The sequence below is a fragment of the Polypterus senegalus genome, chromosome 7 (assembly GCF_016835505.1).
Source record: "Polypterus senegalus isolate Bchr_013 chromosome 7, ASM1683550v1, whole genome shotgun sequence".
Taxonomy (NCBI): Eukaryota; Metazoa; Chordata; class Cladistia; order Polypteriformes; family Polypteridae; genus Polypterus; species Polypterus senegalus.
Genome location: NC_053160.1, coordinates 101,688,754 through 101,714,953, shown reverse-complemented (window position 1 = coordinate 101,714,953; position 26,200 = coordinate 101,688,754). Strand labels below are relative to the sequence as shown.

General features: G+C 39.7%; 1 protein-coding gene across 1 annotated transcript in view; it reads left to right on the top strand.

Moving 5' to 3' along the window:
- Positions 1–26,200, top strand: part of tpgs2 (tubulin polyglutamylase complex subunit 2) — a 163,271-nt gene that overhangs the window by 127,288 nt on the left and 9,783 nt on the right. The window contains exon 6 of the mRNA XM_039759110.1: positions 17,314–17,477. Within this exon, the coding sequence (XP_039615044.1) occupies positions 17,314–17,477 (164 nt within the window). The remainder of the gene's footprint in view (positions 1–17,313; positions 17,478–26,200) is intronic.

Genomic DNA, 26,200 nt, shown 5'->3' with positions numbered 1-26,200 from the left:
TATTTTTTATCACTAATAAGATCGTTGATAAAAACGTTTTGTTAGTTAAAGCTCTGACATTTAATAGTGCCATATTTAATGTTTCGGAGGTGCAGAGATGAGTACTATGTGCGTTATTGTTATTTGGAATAGGAACTAAATTATTATTATTAGCGCTCTGTGTATATTTTTGTTTAATCTGTGATCTGTTTTATAGTTTTAATACATTGTTCCTCTAAAATAGTGATTTTAATTAGATTATTGGAGTTTATGCCGTATTTCCTAGGTTTTCTACGTGCATTGAGATTGCTTATTACAGTATTAATGGTGTGAACTTTAACGGAAGACTCTATTAAACATTCATCATGTCCTGGCACAGCAGTATTATTTCGGAAGGGGTTAAGAGCAGAGATAGATAGTCAAGAAAACGAATTACCTTCGATATGTTTTCGGAGAGAACCCGGCGCCGAAACTGTTCGGATGCAGGCCATCACGCTTGAAGAGACGCGGCCTTTCCAAAAGAGATTCCAATTGTTGATGAAGCCGACATCCTTCTTCTTGCAGAAACCCTGTAGCCAGTTGTTCAACCCTAGCAGACGACTGTAGTACTCGTTGGATCGTCTGACGAGAGGTAGTGGACCAAACGAAGATCTTTGCCGATGGGGTCCTCTCCTTCGTGTCTCTAATCAGAGCTGCGAAGTCAGCCTTCAGGATTTCTGATTGTCGGTGCCTTATATCGTTTACGCGGCATGCAAGACGATTGATCCAACTGCCCTCTCCTTGTGTTTCTCGTAGACTGCTGGCGACGCTTCATTACATCTCGGACACGAGCACCGGGAAAACAAGAAACAAACGATTTTGCATTAGGGCATGCGACATTAAGGTTTCTAACGATGGAATCACCTACCACTAATACATCACCAGGTGCTGAAGGCGAAATGGGGACGCGGAGAGGGTCAAACCGGTTCTGAGATAAAATGCTCGCCTGTGCCGATGGAGGTGCTCTGGCCTTGAACCCCCGCCTGCATAGCTGAAATCCACCGAGGTCAGCAGCGCGCGCGCTCCGACGACGCGGGGTGAGGTCGGCACAACGCGGGGTTGATGTTTCGCCGGTTCCAGATGGCAAGGACGGTTTATCCAACAGCCGGGCCTTCAGATTTCTCAGGTATTTCCGTCGGGACAGGAGTTTCTAAATCTTTTCATCAAGTGCTTGGAGTTCCTCAATTACGATTTCAACGCGAAAAATTCTATGAAATTTAACCAATGAAAGTCAGACATTGATTTTCAACCATGCTTCAACAGAATTATTAAAAAAAATAAACTCATGAAACAGGCCTGGACAAAAATGATGTTACCCCTAACTTAATATTTTGTTGCACAACCTTTTGAGGCAATCACTGCAATCAAACGATTCCTGTAACTGTCAATGAGACTTCTGCACTTCTCAGCAGGTATTTTGGCCCACTCCTCATGAGCAAACTGCTCCAGTTGTCTCAGGTTTGAAGGGTGCCTTTTCCAGACGGCATGTTTCAGCTCTTTCCAAAGATGCTCAATAGGATTGAGGTCAGGGCTCATAGAAGGCCACTTTAGAATAGTCCAATGTTTTCCTCTTAGCCATTCTTGGGTGTTTTTAGCTGTGTGTTTTGGATCATTGTCCTGTTGGGTATAGGTCCACTGACTGATTACAAGATTGTAGACACCTGTGATGCTAATTAGTGGACACACCTTGGATTAACATGTCCCTTTGGTCACATTATTTTCAGTCTTTTCTGGGGGTTCCATCATTTTGTCCAGGCCTGTTTCATGAGTTTATTTTTTTAAATAATTCTGTTGAAGCATGGTTGAAAATCAATGTCTGACTTTCACTGGTTAAATTTCATCGAATTTTTATTTATTATTACTTTTGTCAGATTAAAGTTATTTCTGTGACCATTTTGAGTTTTTCTTTCATTGACTGATGGGTACCAACTATTTTGTCCACGTGTGTATGTATATATGTAGATATGTATGTATATGTATATATGTATATGTGTATATATGTTTATATATGTGTGTGTATGTATGTATGTATGTATGTATGTTTGTATATATATATGTATATGTGTATATATATATGTTTATATGTGTGTGTGTGTGTACAGTGAACCCTCATTTATCACGGTTTAATCCGTTCCAGACTCTACCGTGATAAATGAATTTTCGCGAAGTAGGCTTCTTTATTTATAAATCGAATATTTTCGCAGTTAGAATATAGAAAACCTGTTTACGACGTTTTAAATACGTTTTTTAACATTATTAGAGCCCTCTAGACATGAAATAACACCCTTTAGTCACCATTACACTCGTATTACCCAATATATTAGACAAAATAAGAGAAAATAAGAGATATTAGATGTTACAAATATCATATTATTACTAGGCTCACCCGCCTTTTAAGGCAACTGACTTTTATCCTCAATTTGTATGCGCTCCATGTGTACATCAGGCATGTAAGTGTAAGGAATGAGAACATCAAAGTGCCCATTCATAACATCTCCCAAAAACCTACATTTTTTTTATCCCCTCGAGTGCCTGTCCAAAGTCATACAATGTCAGCCCGAATCTGTACCGCTAAAGACGGAGGTTCATGCACTAAATAAGCTATAGATGAAAATAAGCAAGCACCATCTCCCCTGATATTTACTACGCGGTGAGGCATTTGTACTCCATCAACAATAATTATTTCTAGAGACATAATTTTGTCTATTTTTCAGCGCATCGCGCACAAAAGCAAGGGAACGATGGGAGTACCAGAACTTTGCTCACATCGCGTCGCTTCATAACGCAAGCTGCAAGTAGTAAGTCTGTGATAAGCGGAATACCACTACGCTTTGCACTCACGGGACGAAAGGACAATCCCGACCGCTTTTATATAGTAGATTATTGTACTGTACATTTAATTACACACACACACAGTTCTTACACACAGCCACTAACCTATGAAGGCACGACTTCAGTAGGAGAGTCTTCAGGTGGTGCAGTATCTTCAGCAGGTGCGTTGTTAACTTCTTCTGCTGAAGGAGTAGGCAGTGGGTGTCTGGGTGCGCGGCTGAAGAACATCTTGATAGACAGTTGCTGGCGCTGTCTTTTCATATGCATGAGAAGAGTTTCACCTTCTCCTTGATAGTAAGCATCTTCCTCTGGCGTAGTTTTATTGTCAGAAGGCTTAGAAAAAGCAGCATGTTTAGGAGCCATCGTGGGGCTTAGATAAAAGTTCTCAGAAAGCGCATGCGTAGTGACATAAGCGTGTATGAGAAAAAAATCGCGATAGAGTGAAGCCGTGAAAGTCGAAGCGTGATATAGCGAGGGATCACTGTATGTATATATATATATATATATATATATATATATATATATATATATATATATAATATATATGTATGTATATATATATATTATATATATATATATATATATATACCCTGTATATATATATATGACAGCAACACTCATAACAGTGACAAAACAATTACATTGACAATCATGTTACATTATTTTTAAAATGTTTCCTTTTCTTTTTCATTAATTCTTTAACACACTACTTCTCCGCCGCTATCATCACAAGGCACAAATCGTAACAATAACACCATTTTAACATGCTGGAGAACCTTTCTTCTTTTTTGCAAATATCCACTAAATTAATTTTCACTAGCTGTGCACGTCTTTTACTATGCCCTTAAGTATGCACTCTTTTGCCCAACACCCTTTTTTGTTGCACTGAATGTCGTCATATATTGTTTGTTGCAGACATTTGAACAAGGAAATAAAACATAATCTAAAATCTGTTTCAAGAACTGTTTCTTAAGATACCTGACACTAGAATCATTTGAAATATCTGGATAGATCAAGTAAAGTTTGTTCTGACCCATAGTTGTTATCATTGGTTGGTTGATTGAATAAACAGCAGTAATTTTGAAAATGAACCACTCTTCTGTGAATTTCTTTTCAACAGATATCTGCCTTTGCCACCTTCAGATGCACTACTAACAATGACGCTTTGGGTGTATTGGAAGCTGACTTAAAAACTGTTTTCTTCACTGGCTGTTTGTCTTTGACTTTATGATACAAAAATATCCACATCAGTAGTGACAGAATGCTTAATATTGGCATTTTATTCATTAATGTGCAGTCATTTATGTTGCACTGTGTATTTTACAAGCTATTCTATGTACTATAAGATATACAATTTGGAAACTATTATATGTTTACTTGTTTTATTAAGACTATGAATAGCATTGGTATTTTGAAATACAGCCAATAAAGTGGCTAATTTAAGACATTTCTTAACAAGAATTTTCAAGATTTCTAACAGAAATGGTTGCCTTTTCATTTCACTCTACCCTTGACTGCAATTTTTTTTTGTATGTGCAGCAGTACATTTTTATAAATTCTCTGAAAATTCTGCAGATTACATAAACGTTATTATTTTGTTTATTTTGCAAAATATATCCCTGAAGAAAGGAAAGGATGCTTTAAAAAATGGTGAATTGTCAAGATAAGTCCCCAAAATTACTTTGGTTGCTGATCATTAAGCAGTCTTCTACTTTAAATTCCACTTTCCAGGGAATTACCACAGAGAAAAGAGAAGCACAATACTTTACAGTCAGAAATAAAATCACTTTGTCTCTGTGTTAGTGCTTTACAAGAGGTCCAACAGTAGCAAGCTGAGGACATTGGTAATATGAAAATAAACAGCTGTACCTCACCAATTAATATTATGGGTTTTGGGAATGATGATAAAGGTTTCATTGCATAAGCAGTGCCATTAAAAAGTATTCAATCCCCTTCAAGCCATTATAAATTTCTGCATAGGTAAAACATATGTACAAATATTTATCCATTCATGTATTATTAGTGTGAACTCTTAATGCATACTGTAACAACACATTTTCAAAGTCAAAATAAACAATTTTCTGCAGATATTTAACTGAAGAAGAAAAACACAGAAGTTACTGTTTGTGTAATTATTCAAGCCCAACACATTAATACTTTGTCAACAACACTTTGGCTGCAATAATGGAGCTAATTATTTTGAAGTAAATATGTAACAGTTTTAGACATTTTTCAGGAGTGATTTTTCCCCATTCTTCTTGGCAGAATTTATAAAGATCCTCTAGGTTGGTGGGATGGTGCCTCTGGACAGCAGTTTTCAAATAGTGCCACAGATTCTCTGTAGGGTTAAGATCAGGACTTTGACCTGGCCATCCCAAAACATTCACATTTCTGTTTTTGAGCCATTTCAGTGTTGCTTTGGCCTTATGCTTAGGGTCATTGTTATGTTCAAAGATGAATCTTCTCCCGCATCATATGTTCATAGCAGACTGGAACAAGTTCTGCAATATTGTGCACTATTTTTGTCTATCCATTGTCTCTTCAACTCTGACAAGATTCCCAGTCCCAGCACATGAAAAGCATCCACATAACATGATGCCGCCATCACCATATTTCAATATAGGTATGGTGTTTCTTGAGGCATGGGCAGTATTAGTTTTACACCACACATACCTCTTTGAAGTCTGGCCAGAAAATTCTATTTTTTTTCTCATCTGACCATAAAACATTCTCCCAAATCTTAACACGGTCTTTCTCATGCTTTCTAGCAAATACCATACATTATTTTATGTAGACCTTCTTAAGGAGAAGCCTGTCCCGTAGAAGCCTGTTTTATGGAAAGCTCTTGAAATTGTGGACCCAAGTACCTTCACTCCAGTTTCAGTTTTCAGTTAAACATCATTGTAGACTTCTGAGAGTGACAGTTGGATTTTTAGAAGCCCCTTTTACTAGTCGATGTTTTGCAGTGATGTTTAGATTTGAGGGAAGGCCTGTTCCAGTAAGAGCCTGGGTGCCGTGATGAACCTTACTGTTTCTCATTCCAGCAAAATATTCCTTTGTCTTCATTTTTGCAGTGATTGTCAAATGAAGACTATGTTCCTTAGAAAGGGTGCTTTTTATATCCAAAGACTCCAAGTACTACCTAATTATGTTTAATTATGGTCAAATGACTGTCACCTTTGTGTTGTTTGTGATTAGTTTGTCATTTGTGCAAACCTGGAGCTTCCAAAGCACAAAACTTTAAATACTTATGCGAGCACTATCTTTTGAATTTTTCTTCTTCAGTTAAATATCTTCAGGAAATGTTTTATTTTGACTTTGTAAATGTATTGTTACAGCATAAGAGTTCATATTAAAAATAATGACTGGATAAATATGTGTACAAATCTTTTGTCATGACTTTCAAGGGGACTGAATACTTTTGCACACCACTGTATTCTCATGGAGCATTGTGGAACGGATATTGCTTTAATTTCATGGTATGTTCCTACCCCATTTGACTTGAACTTTTTTTTTTTTAATGTATTTTATTGATTTTATTGAAATCACACAAGATTCCATACAAATAAATCAATTTTTACAAAAATAAGATCGAATTCAAATCAACCTCCAACCCTAAGAAAGAGAGCTAAGCCAGCAGAGTACAATTTAAAGCTAATAAAAATAAGTAAATCGATGAATTAATAAGTCAATAATGAGTGCTTTAAAAGCTTATTCTAAAATGTTATTGATTAGATCCTGCCAGGTTTTGAAAAAGTTCTGCACAGATCCTCTAAGTTACAATTAGATTTTTTCCAGTTTCAAATAGTATATAACATCAGTTGCCCATTGACTTAGAATAGGAGAGTTAGGATTCTTCCAGCTGAGCAAGATAGATATACGTGCCAATAGTGTGGTAAAGGCAATTAAAGTTTGTTTGTCCTTCTCCATTTTAAGCCCATCTGAGAGTACACCAAACACAGCTGTTAATGGGTTAGGAGGGATTGTGACACCAAGGCTGTCTGAAAGGCATTTAAAGATTTTGGTTCAGAATGATGTTAATTTGGAGCAGGTCCAGAACATGTGGCCTAGTGAGGCTGGAACTTGATTGCAACTTTCACAGGTTGGATCTTGCCCTGAAAACCTTTTAGACAAATTTAAGCGAGACAGATGTGCTTGATATGTAATTTTGAGTTGTATAATTGTATGCTTTGAGCATATGGAGCTTGAGTGGATTCTCTGTATTGCTACCTTCCACTCCTTTTCTGAAATATTGAGTGAGAGATCCTTTTCCCACTGTCCTCTTGGATCATTGAAAGGGAGGGACTGTAAAATGGTTTTATATATTGCAGAAATGCTGTCTGGGTCCACAAGACTGATCAATATTTTTTCTGGCATTGAGGTAGGTGGGAGGTAAGGAAAATTGGGCAGGTTCTGTTTAACAAAGTTTCTGATTTGAAGGCAGTGAAAGAAATGTGTTGCTGGAAAGTTAAATTTGGAATGTAATTATTCATAGGATGCAAATATGTTGTCTATGTACAGATCTCAAAATGATTTAATCCCAAATGTTTTCTAGACATTGAAAACTGCATATGTTTGAGATTGTGGAAAAAGGTGGTTCTCGTGCAGAGGTGCCACAGATAAAAGCTTCTTTATCTTTAAGTGCTACCTACATTCCTACATATTCTGAGTGAGTGAAGCACAATTGGTTTGTTAGTATATTGGCGATAAGTTGCATTTATTGAGGTACAAAACAAAGAATATAAAGAAGTATTTCAGGATTTTATTTCTATTGCCAACCAAGCCTGTGTAGATTTTTATAGCTTGTATATTTGCTGCCCAGTAATAAAATTGAACGTTAGGTAGAGCCATGCCGCCTTCCACTTTAGGTCTTTGTAGTGTCGGTCATTGGATACGTGTATGATATGAATTCCAAATAAATGAGGTTATGGTTGAGTCTAATTTCTTAAAAAACGATTTATTGATGTATATTGGAATGTTTTGAAATAAAAACAGAAGCTTGGGAAGGATATTCATCTTAATGTTAATTCTTCCAACTAAAGTGAGATGAAGGGTTGACCATTTATGCAAGTCTTCCTTAATTTTTTCCATACAGACAACAAAATTGTGTTGCTAAAGAGCTTTATGTCTACTTGTGATGTTTACCCCTAGGTATTTAAACTAATCTGCGATGATAAAAGGGAAGGTGTCCCATCTAATATTGTGTGCTTGAGAATTTACTGAAAAGAGCACACTTTCAGTCAAATTTTAAATTCTATAAGTGCTGTTAGGACTGCAGGCACAGTATTTTGTGGATCTGATATATACAGTACCATATCATCTGCATATAGAGAAATTTTCTGTTCAAGTCCTTCTCTGATAATCCCTTTTACCTCATAACCATTTCTGTAGTGAACTGCCAGTGGCTCAATGACGATTGCAAAATGTAGAGGTAACAAGGGACATCCTTGTCTGGTGCCACATTCTAGTTTAAAGTAGTCTGAATTAATGTTGTTAATACAAACTGAAGCTTCTGGATTGGTATACAGTAGTTTGATACATGCACAAATGTTTGGGCCAAACCCAAATTTCTCCAATGTAGTGAAAAGGTAGTTCCATTCAATCATATCAAATGCTTTTTCTGCATTCAATGATAATAATGTCTCTGGGGTGTTTGACTTTGCAACTGAATATATTTTATTAAGCAGGTGTCGAAGATTGAAAGTTAAGTATCAGTCTTTAATAAATCAAGTTTGATCTTGTTATATTATGGAAGGCAGCACTTCCTCCATCCTTCTAGCTACGACATTGGAGAGTATCTTAACGTCATTATTCAGAAGTGAAACTGGTCTGTATTTTGCACATTGTAGTAAGTTCTTATTTTGTTTAGGAAAGACTAAGAATTTTATTGTCTATAACTTCTGTGGAAGTTGATAGTAAGAGTGGAGCTAGCTGAGTGGAGAATTTCTTATAAAATTCAGCCATCGGGGGCCTGCTGCTTTCCCACTCTGAAGTGACTTTATAGCATCTAGTAATTCTGATAGCGCCAGAGGTTTATCCAATTCCTCTGCAATGAGAGTATCAATTTGTGTTGTCTGTAATGCATCCAGAAATGCACTATATTGTTTCTTGTCTTCTTTAAGCTCAGTAGAATATAAGGATTTATAGTAGTCTCTAAATGTGTGCATTATATTTTTATGGTCAATGATTTTGTCTCCGTTTGTGTTGGTGATTGCTGGGATTGCATTGCGAACTTCTTGTTTGTGGATTTGTTGAGCTTTCTGTGTAGCTTTCTCTCCATGTTCATAGTAATGAAGTCTTGATTTAAAAATGAGTTGTTGTGTTTCTTTAGTTGTCAAGAGGTTGAGTTCTGAATGCAGAGTCTGCCTTTTCCTATGAAGAGCCTCACTTGGACAGCTGGCATGTTCTTGGTCTATTCTAGTAATTTCATTGATTAGCTCTGATACCTTCTTGGTTTCCAATTTATTTCTGTGGGAGAGATATGAGATAATCTGTCCTCTTAAGAAGGCCTTCAGGGTTTCCCAGAGTATTCCTGCAGAGACCTCTGAGGATGTATTTGCCTCTAGAAAAAAATGATTTGTTTGGATATAAATTCTGTACTGTTCACGTCTGCTAATAAAAGTGGGTTAAGACGCCATCTGCGAGATGAGTATGTGGGGCATAATGATTTTAGCTCTAAGATCAAAGGGTCATGGTCAGAAATAACCATAGTGTCATACTTGCAAGATTTAATTGTAGGCAAGAAATTGTTATCTCCAAAGAAATAATCAATTCTTGAGTAGAAATGATGTACTGGTGAGTAGAAGCAATATGCTCTTGAGTTTGGGTTTAGGTTTAGAAATCTCCAGAGGTCTGATAAGTTGTAATCAGTTACAAACTGTGTAATTGTCTTTTCAGTGTTAGATGTCATCACCTGTGTGACAGGAGACCAATCTAAGTCTGGATTTAAAACCTGATTAAAGTCCCCAGCCATTATAATTTTATGAGTGTTCACATTGGAAATGGATGCAAATACATTTTGCATGAATTCCTTATCATTTGCATTGGGTACATAAACATTTATTAAAATCACTTTACAGTTAAATAAATTACCCATGACAATCACATATCTCCCTTCAGGATCAGATATTGCCCCAGATACTATAAATGAAAATGAGACTGTTCTATGTATAAGAATCCCCACACCTCTAGTTTTCTTTGCAAAGCTGGAATGGAATATTTGGCCAGTCCAGTCTTTTTGCAACCGGAACTGATCCTTGCTTAATAAATGGGTCTCCTGTAAAAATACTATTTTAGTGTTTAGACCTGTTAGTTGGGAGAATACTTTATTTCTCTTTAATTCATGATTCAGGACTTTAAAATTCCTGCTCACAAAGTTAACTGTCTGGTCATGGAGACATTGATTCTGAATTTTTGATGTCATTTTGTAGTCTTAACTGAAAGTGAGACAGCTTTGACCTAAATTTTAAATTTTCCCAGGAGTTATTGCCTGTTGTTACATTGGTATTTATAATTATAATGAGTAAAAGGATAGATTAAAGATAGCTTGCTCTCTTTCTCTCCTCTCCTAGTCCCCCTGCCACCCCATTTTGCCTCCCCACTTGAGGCTGGACCACACTTCACAAAGTCCCAGTGCTCTGACATACCTGGAGACAGAGCACATCCAAAACAAGCCCCCAGCAGTGGTGTATGAGGATTAAACTTGAGATATCTACAGTGATCCTCGCTATATAAGCGCGACTTTCGTGGCTTCACTCCATCGCGGATTTTAAATGTAAGCATATCTAAATATATATCACAGATTTTTTGCTGGTTCGCGGATTTCTGCGGACAATGGGTCTTTTAATTTATGGTACATGCTTCCTCAGTTTGTTTGCCCAGTTGATTTCATACAAGGGACGCTATTGGCAGATGGCTGAGAAGCTACCCAATCAGAGCACGTATTACGTATTACATAAAACTCCTCAATGATATACGATATGCTTTCTGCACGGTGCTTCGCACACTTCAAAGCTCTAACAGCCCGTATTGATTTTTGATTGTTTGCTTTTCTCTGTCTCTCTCACTCTCTCTGACATTCTCTGCTCCTGTTGTGAGCAGAGGGGCTGTTTGCACAGAGGCTGTTTGCTTAAAAGATACGGACGCTCCTGTAAAAAATGCTGAAAGACTACCTTCACATTGATCCCTTCATTGCGGCTGCTTTAACGCGGGCGCTTCGTATACTTAAAAGCCCAACAGCCCTATTGATTTTTGATTGTTTACATTTCTCTCTCTCTGACATTCTGTGCTCCTGACGGCACTCCTTCGGAGGGGAAGATATGTTTGCACTCTTTTAATTGTGAGAAAGAACTGTCATCTTTGTCTTGTCATGGAGCACAGTTTAAACTTTTTTTACTAAAGGGTGTTATTTCATGTCTAGAGGGCACTAATAATGTTAAAAAACATATTTAGAAGGTCGTAAACAGGTTTTCTATGCTCTAACTGTGAGAATATTAGATTTATAAATAAAGAATCCTACTTCGTGGAAATTCATTTATCTGTCTGGAGCAGATTAACCGCGATAAACGAGAGAATACTGTATAACTGTGCGGAAAATATTTATAAACAGTGTGGGAGAGTTTCTAAGGGCTTAAAATATATAAAAATAACCATACAAACATATGGTTTGTACTTCGTGGATTTTCACCTATCGCGGGGGGTTCTGGAACGCCGATACAGTCTAAATACTATACTATAAGCATAACATATAATCTTCAACAGTCTTGAAATAGTAAGATAGTAAACCCAGGGAATGGTGTTATAAAATATGCCTGGATAAGCATAGTAAACCCTAATACAATAATAACAATAACAATAAACCAAGGGTATGATGTTAAACAATCTCCTTTAGAAAAGAAAAAAAAAAGTTATTTAATTTCTTCCACACATACATACATATATGCATATAATTACAATTGAAACATAAACTGAACGTGGCCGAGAAGGGAAAAGGATGTATAATTACGGTACCAGTATCACTGCAAGCAGATCAGACAGCCGGTAATATGTTGTTTGCCGTGCCATGACAGGTTGCGACTCAGGATCGTATTTCAAAAAAGTGTCAGAATCAGCTTTCTTAACTCTTTTTCTGCTTCTTCCATAGTAGTAAAGATGTAATGCTTGTCTTAAATATCCACTTTCAGTTTGGCAGGATTCAAGAGACTGTATCTGATATCAGCTTTCCGCAAGCGCTGTCTAATGTTGTAAAAAGCAGAACATTTAGCAGCTGTTAAGGGTGAGAAATAAGGGAAAATGTGAATGTGACTATTTTCAAATATAATTTCTTGTTTCTGTCTCAGAAGTGATACATTATGTTAATTGTGATTTTTCGAAACACACAGAAAAAGTCCTAGGTTTAGAGGTATTTGATCCCCATATGCGATAAGTTGCTGTTATCTTGGTGTCTGATTTAAAGTCCACTCCAATTATTTCTGAGAATAGTTCAGCTACGAATTTCACTGGGTTTGGACTTTCACGATACTCAGGTAGACCTTTAGACGATTTTAATATTATTCCTTCTGCATCCATCTTCCAGAACAGCAAGTCTATCTTGAACTTCTTTTCAGAACTTATTGTGGATTTGCTGTAAATCTTACATTACTCGTTGTACCTGGATATGGATGCTGACGCTGTTATTAAATCCTTGATTCCTTTCCCTTAATTTAAACTGTATTCCACCAGTACTTAGACAGTTTTTTAGTGACTTCAACCTAATCAACTGTTATTGTCTCATTAATCTCTCCTTAAAAGAATTATCTTTCTTCTTATATTGATGTAATTCACAATTTATAATGGGCTATCTCTGTATTTCTCAAAAATGTGACTGATTTATGTCTTTCTCAGATTCTCCTGTGAGTCCTTAAATAGAGATTCAACACAACTTGGTTGAAAAACGATCAGAAGAATTTGTTTTAATAAAAAGATATTCTGTTTCAGATCCTTCAACTGCCTGAGAGGTAGTTAAGGGATTCCTTTAGAAAATAATTTAATTTATTTTGCCCCTCATTTTACTCCAGCCACTGTCAAAAACCTAACCCTGTTCCAATGTGGTGCTGAGGTGTCACTCCTTGGACTCGGGTCCCAATCCAGGTATTTTGTCATGTGATGGGTGCGGCAACATGATATCAGCACATGCTCTCAGTCTCTGTCATGTTAACCAAACCATAGTAAAAAAAAATATTTATGCACTTGAAAGTAAACCGTTTTGGAACCATCACTTCCTCTAATGGATGACCCTAAATTTAAATTACAAATTTGTTATAGATAGATAGATACTTTATTAATCCCATTAAAAGTGAATTGAACTCTTTCCAGAATAATCAGGCTGATTTTCAGTTATATAGAAATAGAACAAAAGTTTATCCATCCCGCCATATCCCAACTACAGGGTCACGGGGATCTGCCAGAGCCAACTCCAGCCAACACAGGGTGCAAGGCAGGAAACAAACCCCGGGCAGGGCACCAGCCCACCGCAGGGCGTGCACACACACACACCCACCCACACACCAAGCACACACTAGGGACAATTTAGAAACCGGCAATGCACCTAACCTGCATGCCATTGGACTATGAGAGGAAACCGGAGTGCCTGGAGGAAACCCACGCAGACACAGGGAGAAAATGCAAACTCCACGCAGGGAGGACCCGGGAAGCGAACCCGGGTCTCCTGACTGCGAGGCAGCAATGCTGCCCACTGCGCCACCATGCCACCCACAAAAGTTTTTTCTAAATCTAAATGTCCTGGACATTACCTTGCTTTTCTTTTTTGGAAATCTGAGTTATCTGGTATAGTTTCTTCCATTAAAAAAAATAAAGGATGTATTTCACAAAGTCTTAAAGAATTAAACTGTAATTTTTGGTCCTGCTGCTCTAAATTGTTTCCCTTGGAGAATATTTCAACCCATGAAGATTTTTTTTAATCTGAACTTGATATCTTTGGCATCTAAGAACAGGAAGCCTTTCTTGTTATACTTACTTACTTGCTTCCTTGCTGTAATTGATACCCTAATTTCTCTTAAGGAATTAGACTTAGCATTACACACTATGACTATGAGAAAAGCCCCTTATATTGACGGGATACCACTAGAACCATTATTAACATTTTGAAGCAACTAATTTTTCACTTCAAATGCTTTAGTCATCCATTAATTACTCTCAGCTCCATCCTAGCTTGAATATTGCAGTGATTACCCTACTGCATAAACAGAACAAAAACCTTACATAATGTAAGAATTATAGACCACAAACCCTTATAAATACTGACATTATTGTGTAAAATTTTAGCTATTCATGGTTATTCATAAATCTGTCAACACAGACTAAGCTAGCTTCATTAATATTACATGTTGTGACATGCGGCTGGGGGTGGTACCCAGGCAGGACACCTGAGAGGGCCGGAGGAGGGCTTGTGTCTCCTCCAAACCACGAGGGGACGACCGTCCTGGTTGCATTGTGTACCACGAGTGCAGGACTTGGAAGCTCAACCCTGTAGGGGTCTGTGGTCAACGCCAGGGGGCGCCCCGGTGCCTGGAGAGCCCTGGACCTCAGCACTTCCGCCAAACTTGGAGAAGACCGGGGACACCCGGAGTGCTTCCGGGTGCGCAGCTGGCCCTTCTGCCACACAGGGGAGTGTCGGTGGAGGAATGTCGGGAAGCACCTGGAGCCCATCCGGGCATGTATGAAAGGGGCCGCCTCCCTCCATATGATGGCTAGAGTCAGGAGAGAAAAGGACAAGGTCTCGGTGGAGAGGAGCGGTGGCGGCCTGAAGAAAGGAAGGCATTGCGTTGTGGCCAGGACTTTCTGGACTTATAGGGGTTTGTGGAGCACTATTGTAAATATGAGATGGTATAATGAATGTGTGTGGGGTGATTTAAACGTGTCTGCCTGTCTGTGTCCGGGTCATGTTACACAGTGGCACCCAAGGTGGGGCTCTCTGCCTCCAAGGCAGGGACCCCAAAATAAATATTTTGTGGACGGCCCAGAGCATCAGGCGGTCCTGCCGCAAGGGCGGAGTGCTTGCAGCCCCAAAACAGAGAGTCGCCCAACAGACCGCTACTGGACCGCAGAGGGATGATTCTAACCTGGTGCGGAAGAACGACAACGGCTTGGGGGAGTGCAGCAGGCTCCGATAAGCGTGCCATCGCTGGAGGCGCCCGGGACAGCATGTTGCCTAGTGAGGCCACACCGATGACGTTTCCTCGGACAGATGGGATCCGGGAGGTAAGTTCCCTGCTCACCAGCAACCGGCCCGTGTCGGTGGCAGGCACATGGCGGTTCACGGGGCTCTGGCAGCTCGGCAGCAGCTGTGGGAGCTGCAGAGAGGGAGCCACTGCAGCTCGAGCAAGCCCAAACACGCCACTGCACCAGGAAGATGAGAAGCAAGATGGCAGCGGACCGGAAGTCCCTCCCTGAGACAGGCACGGGATTGGATGGTGTGTCTTGCGTGCCCGCCGATGACTATAGAGAGGAGGGACCAAGGAATGTCCATCACGGGCCAGGGAAGGACCCAATTGGGAAGTGCCTCACAGGAAGCAGGAAGCGTGTGTTGCTGACGGACAGGTAAGCTCACCGTCAGCTAACTTCCTGTCTTTGCCGGCTGCTCTGTGTGAGCTGGAGGTCTGCCATCAGCCTGCAGAGCAGCAGCTTTCACAGGTGCTTAATGCCCTCTGTGCTGAGTTGCAGAAGCTGGAGAGAAAGGCAGTCGTGGCGGTGCAGCCGCTGTGTACGTGGACGGAATGGCGCGATGCTGGATCCTTCGGCCGGAGAGGTACCGCGGGGAAGGTGAGTAAAGCCGACCCCATAAAGCATGCAGGAGGTCCCACCAAAAGGCCCGTGACACTCGTGAACGGAACCAAGTAAAGGGATCTCTGACAGTGGACGTGGCGGCGGGTGCTGCGCACGTGGCGAGGGGAGAGACAGCGAGGGGGCTGGTAGGACGCGGGCTGATGTGTGCCTCGGGTCCTAGTGCCCTCCTCCCCGAGCCAGCTGTGGCCTCACATCGTTCTGCAGTGATACAGACGGATCAGGGGCTGTGCTTTTGCCATAGGCAGACCCAGACCGTCACGGTGTCCCAGAGGAAAAGGAGGAATCGAGGGAAGAATGCCAGTTCCTCCGATAAGGGAGGACGTGAGGCAGGACGCTGATGTCCAGAGAAGGGCCGCCCTCTGCGGGGGCAGAGGGAAACCCCACAGCCGGCTGAGTTGACAGGGGCGTGTGCGGTCCTGTCCAATGTCCCAGCTCGGGGGACACGGAGGTCTCGAAAGAAGGGCTGAGATTGCAAGCACCGGGGTGCCGGTCAGAGGGGGGGTGCGTTGCCCCTATTTAAGGCTATTTAAGAGAGATGCCAAGTTGCAGTGTCAGGGCAACGTCTCCACCCCTTGTTCTGTTTTATGTTTTGCTGGACCGGGCCCTGGACTGGAGCATGTCGGCTTCCCGCCGAAGAAGACCTGCCCTCGCGGGACGGGCCGCTGGCCCCTAGGTGTCTCAGTTTGTGGGGGGGTACTGTCACATTCGGCTAGGGGTGGTACCCAGCCAGGACACCCAAGAGGACCGGAGGAGGGCTTGCGCTTCCTCCAGACCACAAGGGGGCGACCACCCTGGTTGCGTTGGGAGCCACGGGTATAGGGCTTGGAATCTCAACCCTGTAGGGGCCCGTGGTCACCGCCAGGGGGCGCCCCAGTGCCTGGAGAGCCTTGGACCTGCACCCAGGTGTGGTGGAAGTGCTGGGGGGAAGAAGACACAGGGGAGTGTCGGCAGAGGAGTGTCGGGAAGCACCTGGAGCCCATCCATGCATGTATAAAAGGGGCCGCCTCCCTCCATATGATGACTGGAGTCAGGAGAGAAGAGGACAAGGTCTCAGTGGAGAGGAGCGGTGGCGGCCTGAAGAAAGATGTTGCGTTGTGGCCAAGACTTTTGGGGACTTATAGGGGTTTGTGGAGCACTATTGTAAATATGGGATTGTATAATAAACGGGTGTGGGGTGATTTAAAGTCCGCCTTGTCCACCTGTCTGTGTCCGCGTCATGTTCCACAATGTCCTCAGATATTTTACACAGATTGCTCCATGTCATTATGTCTGCTCCTAATTTGGAATCTCCTGCTGCAGTTTTGTCTTTAGATGCTAAGACAGCTTTTGGCCTGCTAAATTGGGACTATTTATGGTCTGTGGGTTTTGGAGACTGCTTTATTAATATGATTAAAACACTCTATTATTGTACTTCAGCAGTTGTACTTACAACTTTGCATTAGTGTTTATTATCGTTTACCAATAGCAAGGGGATCTTGACAGGGATGGGTTATATGTATTTACTGGTTGGGATGAGATTTTATCACAATAGTATTGCCTTTGTTATTTAAAATTGTATTTTTATCTGAAAGACATTTCTTTCTGGTAACCAAATCACTGTCCCAATGCTTTCTTTTACAGGGGTGTTAGCTAAGCAATGTGAAGTGTGGTTCCTAGATAGAGCACTTTACTGGCATTTCCTCACGGATTCATTTACGGCCTATTATCGAATTATGATTACTCACTTGGGTCTACCAGAATGGCAGTATAGGTTCACAAGTTATGGACCTGGACCAAGGGCAAAGGTAAGAGTCTTGAGTTACTGCATGTTTAAGTATCTTATTTATCATTTATGTTATTTAACGTTTATCTTATGCATGTCCACTGACCTTTTACAGAAACATTTCCAGGATATTGTTTTGAACGTCCTTGTTTGAGGTACCACAACAATAAAGATGCAGACACTTTTTTTTAAGATCAGCTGGAGTATTGGTCCCAAACAGAGGCATTTTTGACATGATAAGTCTGGTTGGGGCATATCACAATTTTCCTACATGTTTCTACATTTCCTACAATGTTTACATGAATCTTTCCAACTAATTATCTGTAGAGAGGCATGCAAGTTCAGGCAACTATAACATCACAAAATGTCAATCAAACAATGACATACTGGTACCTGGTCTGTCCCAATTCATATCAAATTGTTAAACCCCTCTGACATCTTCATCATCTGACCAAATATCACAATATAGATTTACAGTAAGTAAAATGAGAGCCTTCTAGCCATTGATCAGGACAATCTATTGGCTATAAAATACATAAACTGAAACAGGAAAAACCTCAACTTTTGAATTTAATGGCTTTGAGGTGAAAAAGGACAAGCCACAATAACATGGGCAGAACATAAACAACATGAACTACGTACTGCACATCCATTAGCAGTGCTAACCATAGTGCAGGTATCTGTTTGCTGGTCAATTTTCTAAATGCATATCTGTTCTTTCCACATCAGGTTTCTGTGCTTCCTTGAAATAGTAGCATCATACTGCTGGCCTTGTTTCCACGAACCTGAAAAAATACATGTATTTTTCCTTGGTGGCTTTTTATAATTTAGCTCAGACATCCTGTAGAGTGGGTAAAAATTAAGAAGCAGCGTAATGTCTTGTGAACAATGTATTCCTGATATTGATCTTCTTTCTTTTTATTCTGATTACTGTTGCTACATGTAATGGTTGTTGTACTGGACTTTTAGTACCTTGTTTTAGATGTGTGCCACATAGCCTTAACTGAGAAAAGCTTAAATTGACTTGCAAATGCTCAAATGGAAAAAAAAACATGACTTCGTCATTTTAATCCTGATGATGACACACCAGCACCTAAAGGTAAACCTACAACACTTTGGGGCCAGTTGGTCCAGCCTCATCAACTGGAAACAGCTGTGTAAGCACACTGCACAAACTCAATTTCACATCAAGCAAAAAAACAATACTTTTCTAGATAAGTAATTACATTGAGCTTATGATAGACAAATAGGAGAAAATGCTTTAGATTCCAAAGTTGAGGGTTGTTATAAACTTATTAGTTATAATTTAACTTATTGGGGGAAGCTTATTATTAATTTGTTCAACATCTGTCCCACTGGCCTTTAAAGCAGAAATACCACTAGTCTCAAATCAGCCTCAGTCAGCATACAGACTAGAAGGATGACTAAAACCAATGACCACAAGCTGATGGTCAAGAATATTTTTAATTACTTTTCTTTTTTCCCTTGTGTCCAACCTAGGGAGACCACAAGGCAGTTTGAGTTCATTTGGGACCGGAAGATGAAACATCAAATAAGCATGTACAAGTTGAAACTGGAAGTCATGTAATTTTATAACCTGCTTAAACCAGACCAGGGACGTCAGGGTTGGGGGGCTGGATTCTATCGCAGCTAGCATAGGATGCAAGGTAGGAACGAATCCCTGGACAGGGTGTCCATTACAGGACAAACACACACACCAAACACACACTAGAGCCAATTCACCTAACCTGCATGTCTTTGGACAGTGGGAGGAAACTGTAGCAATCAGATGAAAACCACACAGACACTGAGAGAACTTGCAAACTCAACACCTGTTGGACCCAGGACGTGAATCCAGGTCTTCTTATTGCAAGGCAGCAGTGCTGCCTCAGTACTGCCCAAACTGAATGTCAGTTAAACCGAATAACTTAGGAAAAGTGTAGTACTGTAGAGAAAGCAAAACAAAAGGATCTAAACTGTGAATTCTTAAGAAATAAAACACACATGAGAACCAGGAAAGGCACAGAACTGACCTTTATGCTGCTGACCTAATGATGTCATGGAAAAATATAAATGTCTGAAAAAAAGTTCAGAAAAATGAGAAGAAAAGTTCAAATGAACCCAAATCATAACAGATAGCTGTTTACTATGTACTATTGAGAAATTATACGTCATAAAGAATGACTTAAACAGCTGGTTCATGTGTAGTATGATATCTTCTCGATTACAATAGAAGTCAAGGGTTCTGCCTTCTACACTTTTTAGTCATTTGCTTCTAACTTGAAGGCCAAGGGCTTGTTGCCATCATCTTCATCTAAAGGTATGAAATAGAACTGTGAGACCCAGAACAGTTTTTGCCAGTGATATTTGGGGGCTCATCTAAGATTGCTTAGTGGAGAGGCGACTGCAGTGAGTGGGATCCTGGGCTGAGCAATAGGATTACCTTCCAGTAACAGTAGAAGTCAAGAGGCTTGCATTCTCAGTGGAAAAATGACAATTCCCTTAAACAAACCTGAGTAAGCAATTGTTTCTGAATCAGAGAGCCCTGAGTTCATGACAAGGTTCACTATGTAAGGATGTGAAACAGACAAGGGCAAGATTCTGATTGATTCCTTTCCAGTGACACAGGCTTGAATAAGAATTTTTTAAAAACTTAATGCATAATAAGTATTGAGATATTTGTTTTTTCATAATTTATTTTTCCTTTTCTAGTTGTCAAGTTTATTGTCTTGTACATATTACATGTAGCAGAGTAAACATGGAATTAGATTCAAAATAATCTTTATAGAAAGTTAATTAATTAAGCAACATTAAATATCATACATTCTCTTGTCATTTTGGAGTTGTTGTTTATATGTCCCCTCAAGTAAACATGATCTGTATAACATTATTACAGAATATTAATGTTTACATCCTGACAGTGTGGCAGACGGCCAGGAATCCTGCGGACTACTTCACTTGTGGCTACCTGGGGGCACACCAGCTCCCCAAATCCAACACAAACAGACATGGATAAAAGTTCAGCAAAACAAACAAGGCTTTATTTCAGTAAGAAAAATTTCACAAATCATTTCCCACCTATGCAGCACCAAGCACAGTACTATAAGCACAATAAGCACACTTCTTTTCTGCTTTCTCTTTCTGTCTCCTTCCACCTTCACTCCTCCCAACATAGCCCAACATAGTAGGGGAATCCAAACCCCACTGTGCAAGCCTTCTCCCCTTCCTTGCTGACTAAAAGTGTCCAGACTCCCCGCCATCCCTTACAACAGATTATTTATCACTGATGGGGACTTCAAAGCAAATTAAAGGAATTAATCTAAATATTAGTAGCATTAATAGCTTTGATTGTGTAAAATGGGATCAGTTTACAGACTCCTCATCAGATCAGGATGAGTATGCAAATGTCATAGCAGTATTTATCAAAAAATGTGTGATCAATTGGGTCTACAAAAAAATTCCACATATTTCCTAATAAACAGTGGATCACTACTGACATCAACAATTTACTGCAGGCATGCAGCAATGATTTTTTAAAACTTAATATGGAAACATATAAGAAATGCATATACAAACTCAGAAAAGAAGTCAAAGTTGATAAACATTAGCAGAGGAGTAAAGTTGAGGCAATTGAAAAAATTGAGCAATTTTTTTGTGTAAATGCTGGCAAAGACTAGAGATTGTTTTGGACTACAAAGTAAGGCCTAAACCAATCTCATCTACTTATCTTTCACCAATGACCTTAATAACTTCTATACCCACTGTGATCCCAATAACAAGCAGCTCGCAATTTAATTTTCTGTAGCACCACATTATTAATCCTCTTTTATTTCTAAACAAAAAGTAAGGGGGTCTTTTAAATATCTTAATGTCCATAAGGCATCCAATCTGGATAGAATAGGGTGTGTTTTAAAAACCTGTAGCAAACAATTTGCTAAAGTCTGCAATGACATCTTTAATATTTCACTGAGAGAATCTGTGGTCCCAACCCTATTCAGTGGGACAACAGTTATCTATCTCTGTGCCTAAGAAAATGAAAGTGAACTGTCTGAATGATGGCGGACCAGTGGCACAGTGTTACTTCTGTCAACTAAAACGGACTATGTCATTAATGAAAAAAATTATAACTTTGTTAACTAAAAGTAAAATAAAAATGAAAGAAAAAAACTATAAAAAATCAAAGACGAGAAAAGAAAAGCAAAAATGTTTCTGTAATTTTAATTTTGATTTTGGTCTCCATGCATGATGTATATATAAGTGCGTAGTTTCTGGGATATTTATTAAATATTACTTAAAATTGTGCAGTTATACATTTTTTTTAAGTGTATTAATTTTATTGCAATCATTCCATACAAATCAATCAATTTTTATAAAAAGTAAAATTAAGAGCAAGTCGACCTCTACCCCTGAGAGAGAGAGCGAGGCAAACGGCATAAAATTTAAGGCTTGTAAACATACCTAAATTAATAAGTTTGATAAGCCAATAGAGATGAATGTCGAAGACAAAGAAATACAGAAATAATTGTTTCCTCTGTGCTTTAAGAGCTTATTTTAAAATATTACTGATTAGATCCTTCCATGTTTTGAAAAAAGTCTGTACAGATCCTCTAACTGAGTATTTGATTTTTTCCAATTTCAAATAGTATAAAACATCGGTTTCCCACTCACTTAAAAGAGGAGAGTTTGGGTTCTTCCAGTTTAGCAGAATAAGTCTGCGTGCCAAAAGTGTAGTGAATGCAATCACAGTTTGTTTGTCTTTCTCCACTTTAAACCCATCTGGAAGAACCCCAAACACAGCTGTTAATGGGTTAGGAGGGATTGTGAGACCAAGGCTGTCTGAAAGGTAATTCAAAATTGTTAATTTTAATTTGGTGCAGGCCCAGAACATGTGACCCAGTGAGGCTGGGACTTGATTGCAGCATTCGCAGGTTGGATCTTGCCCTGGAAACATTTTGGAGAGTTTTAGACGAGACAGATGTGCTCGATATATAATTTTGAGTTAAATAATTGTATGCCTTGAGCATATGGAGCGTGAGTGGATTTTGTTATTAGTGTTGATAAGCAAATTTGCTGCATTTGCGTTCACCCTTGTTCATTGAATTATTTACTGATAATTCAGCTGGTTTAGGATTTTTTTTTTCTTTTTATATCAGCACTACATAATGCTTTGCAAGGGCAGTTTGATGTCCTCTGGAGCTGTAATAGCCAACATTGATGGGACCTCCCGCCACGTATATAATGCAGATCATTTGTATTACAAACTTTGTGGGATGAGTTATCTGTGCTTGTAGTCAAATGTGCAGGTCGATCTTCAGGATCCGCATCAATATAAGAGAAGCCTTATGCATGCATAATAATTAGCCACGTGGCGTGGTGAGAGTAAAAACAAACCTTGAAGGAGCCTGACCCATAACAGAGGAGACTCTATGAAATAATAATAATAATGAAAGATTTATTTCTACAAGATGTTTCTATCATTTTTATATAGTAAAAAGTGCAAAGCATCAGCACACAGTAGAGATCCTGCTGAGTGACTTCAAAAAATAGAACAAGCCAGCGGTTTCAATTATGACATGCCATTTCGAATTTTTGGACTTTAACACTAGGATCCCTGAAGCCTACGAAAAAACTTGTAATTCTGGGTTTCCATTGCCAAGCAGCTGCATCCATGCATTAAATCATCAAGTGTAATGCAAAGCATTGAATACAGAGGTGTAAAGCACACCACCTCTGAACTCTAGAGCAGTGGAGAAGTGTCCGCTGGAGTGACGAATTATGCTTCTCTACCTGGCAATCCGATGGACAAGTCTGGGTTTGGCAGTTGCCAGGAGAAGGTTACTTGCATGACTGCATTGTGCCAAGTGTAAAGTTTGGTGGAGGGGGGATTATGGTTTGGGGTTGTTTTTCAGGGGTTGGGCTTTGACCCTTAGTTCCAGTGAAAGGAACTCTTAATGTTTCAGCATACAAAGCCATTTTGGACAATTTCATACTCCCAACGTTGTGGGAACAGTTTAGGGATAGCCCCTTTCCTCCAACATGACTGCGCACCAGTGCACAAACCAAGGTCTATAAAGAAATGGATGAGTGAGTTTGGTGTGGAGGAACTTGACTGGCCTGCACAGAGCCCTGTCTTCAACCTGACACAACACCTTTGGGATGAATTAGAGTGGAGACTGCAAGCCAGGCATTCTCATCCCACATCAGTGCCTGAACTCACAAATGCTCTCCTGGAAGAATGGTCAAAAATTCCCATAAACACACTCCTAAACCTTGTGGAAAGCCTTCCCAGAAGAGCTGAAGTTGTTATAGCTGCAACCAGTGGGACAACTCCGTATTAAAGCCTATGTATTAATAATGGGATATCATTATAGTTCATGTGTGTGTAAAGGCAGACGTCCCAATACTTTTGGCAATATAGTATAGCTTGGTATCTTCTGCCAAATTACCCAGTTTGTTACCTATATTCATATTCATATTATTTATATATATTTAAAAAACAGCAGCCCTAGCACTGACCCCTGTGGAACACCACTCTTAACGTCAGCCAATTCTGATAGGGTCCCTTACCTTACACCATAACTGTCTGCTTCCTGTGTCTGAGCCAATTTTGCATCAATCTACAAACACCCTAAATTTCTTCTTCCTTTGGTTTGATGCCTACCCTCTCATGTGGCACCTTATCAAATGCTTTCTGAAAGTCAAGATAAGTAATATTATATTCTCCACTTTGATCATATCCTTTTGAAGCCTCCAACATGTTAGTAAAACATGCCCACTCTCTTCTGAAGCCATGCTGACTGCTAAATAAAACTGTTCTTGCCATGTGTTTGTTCAGTCTTATCCCTAATAGTTCCTTTCATTAATTTACCTGTGATGCATGTTAAGCTTACTGGTCTGTAGTTGCTTGGATCTGCCTGGTCACCGTTTTTATATGATGGGATAATATTTAAATTTTCCTGTCAGAATTTCCCTATTGTGCAGTAACTTCCTAAAAATATGCATCGATGGTTTTTATATGTACTCACTAACCTCCTTAAGAACTCTAGGGTAAATATTATCTGGTCTTGGGGCCTCATATATAAACAGTACATGTGCACAGAAATATTGCGTATGCTGGTTTCCATGCACACTTTGAGATGTGTAAAAACTAAACTTGGTGTACAGCCTTGCACATTTTCACATCACCTTTACACTGTATGTATGCTATTTTCTGCTAGGTTTTGCTAACTGGCGGCACCCAGCATCAAAGCAGTGCTACTGTTTCTGTGTGGTCTCCCTTTGTTCAGATTCGCAACAGTGACGCTAGATTTATAAAATACACCAAAATTAGTTGAATATCATTTACAGATTTAATTCACTTGATTGTAATCATTCTGTAACAATACAATGGTGCATGAAATGGCCAAACTTTTCCAACTACCATAGCTGCTTTAGCATTGTTAGAAGAAATCACAAAAGGAAGAATTAGAAGACAGCGCGTATTTACAGTGGTGTGAAAAACTATTTGCCCCCTTCCTGATTTCTTATTCTTTTGCATGTTTGTCACACAAAATGTTTCTGATCATCAAACACATTTAACCATTAGTCAAATATAACACAAGTAAACACAAAATGCAGTTTTTAAATTATGGTTTTTATTATTTAGGGAGAAAAAAAAATCCAAACCTACATGGCCCTGTGTGAAAATGTAATTGCCCTCTTGTTAAAAAATAACCTAACTGTGGTGATTCACACCTGAGTTCAATTTCCGTAGCCACCCCAGGCCTGATTACTGCCACACCTGTTTCAATCAAGAAATCACTTAAATAGGAGCTGCCTGACACAGAGAAGTAGACCAAAAGCACCTCAAAAGCTAGACATCATGCCAAGATCCAAAGAAATTCAGGAACAAATGAGAACAGAAGTAATTGAGATCTATCAGTCTGGTAAAGGTTATAAAGCCATTTCTAAAGCTTTGGGACTCCAGCGAACCACAGTGAGAGCCATTATCCACAAATGGCAAAACATGGAACAGTGGTGAACCTTCCCAGGAGTGGCGGCCGACCGACCAATATTACCCCAAGCGCAGAGACGACTCATCCGAGAGGTCACAAAAGACCCCAGGACAACGTCTAAAGAACTGCAGGCCTCACTTGCCTAAATTAAGGTCAGTGTTCACGACTCCACCATAAGAAAGAGACTGGGCAAAAACGGCCTGCATGGCAGATTTCCAAGACGCAAACCACTGTTAAGCAAAAGAACATTAGGGTTCGTCTCAATTTTGCTAAGAAACATCTCAATGATTGCCAAGACTTTTGGGAAAATACCTTGTGGACTGATGAGACAAAAGTTGAACTTTTTGGAAGGCAAATGTCCCATTACATCTGGCGTAAAAGGAACACAGCATTTCAGAAAAAGAACATCATACCAACAGTAAAATATGGTGGTGGTAGTGTGATGGTCTGGGGTTGTTTTGCTGCTTCAGGGCCTGGAAGGCTTGCTGTGATAGATGGAACCATGAATTCTACTGTCTACCAAAAAATCCTGAAGGAGAATGTCCGGCCATCTTTTCGTTAACTCAAGCTGAAGCGATCTTGGGTGCTGCAACAGGACAATGACCCAAGACACACCAGCAAATCCACCTCTGAATGGCTGAAGAAAAACAAAATGAAGACTTTGGAGTGGCCTAGTCAAAGTCCTGACCTGAATCCAATTGAGATGCTATGGCATGACCTTAAAAAGGCGGTTCATGCTAGAAAACCCTCA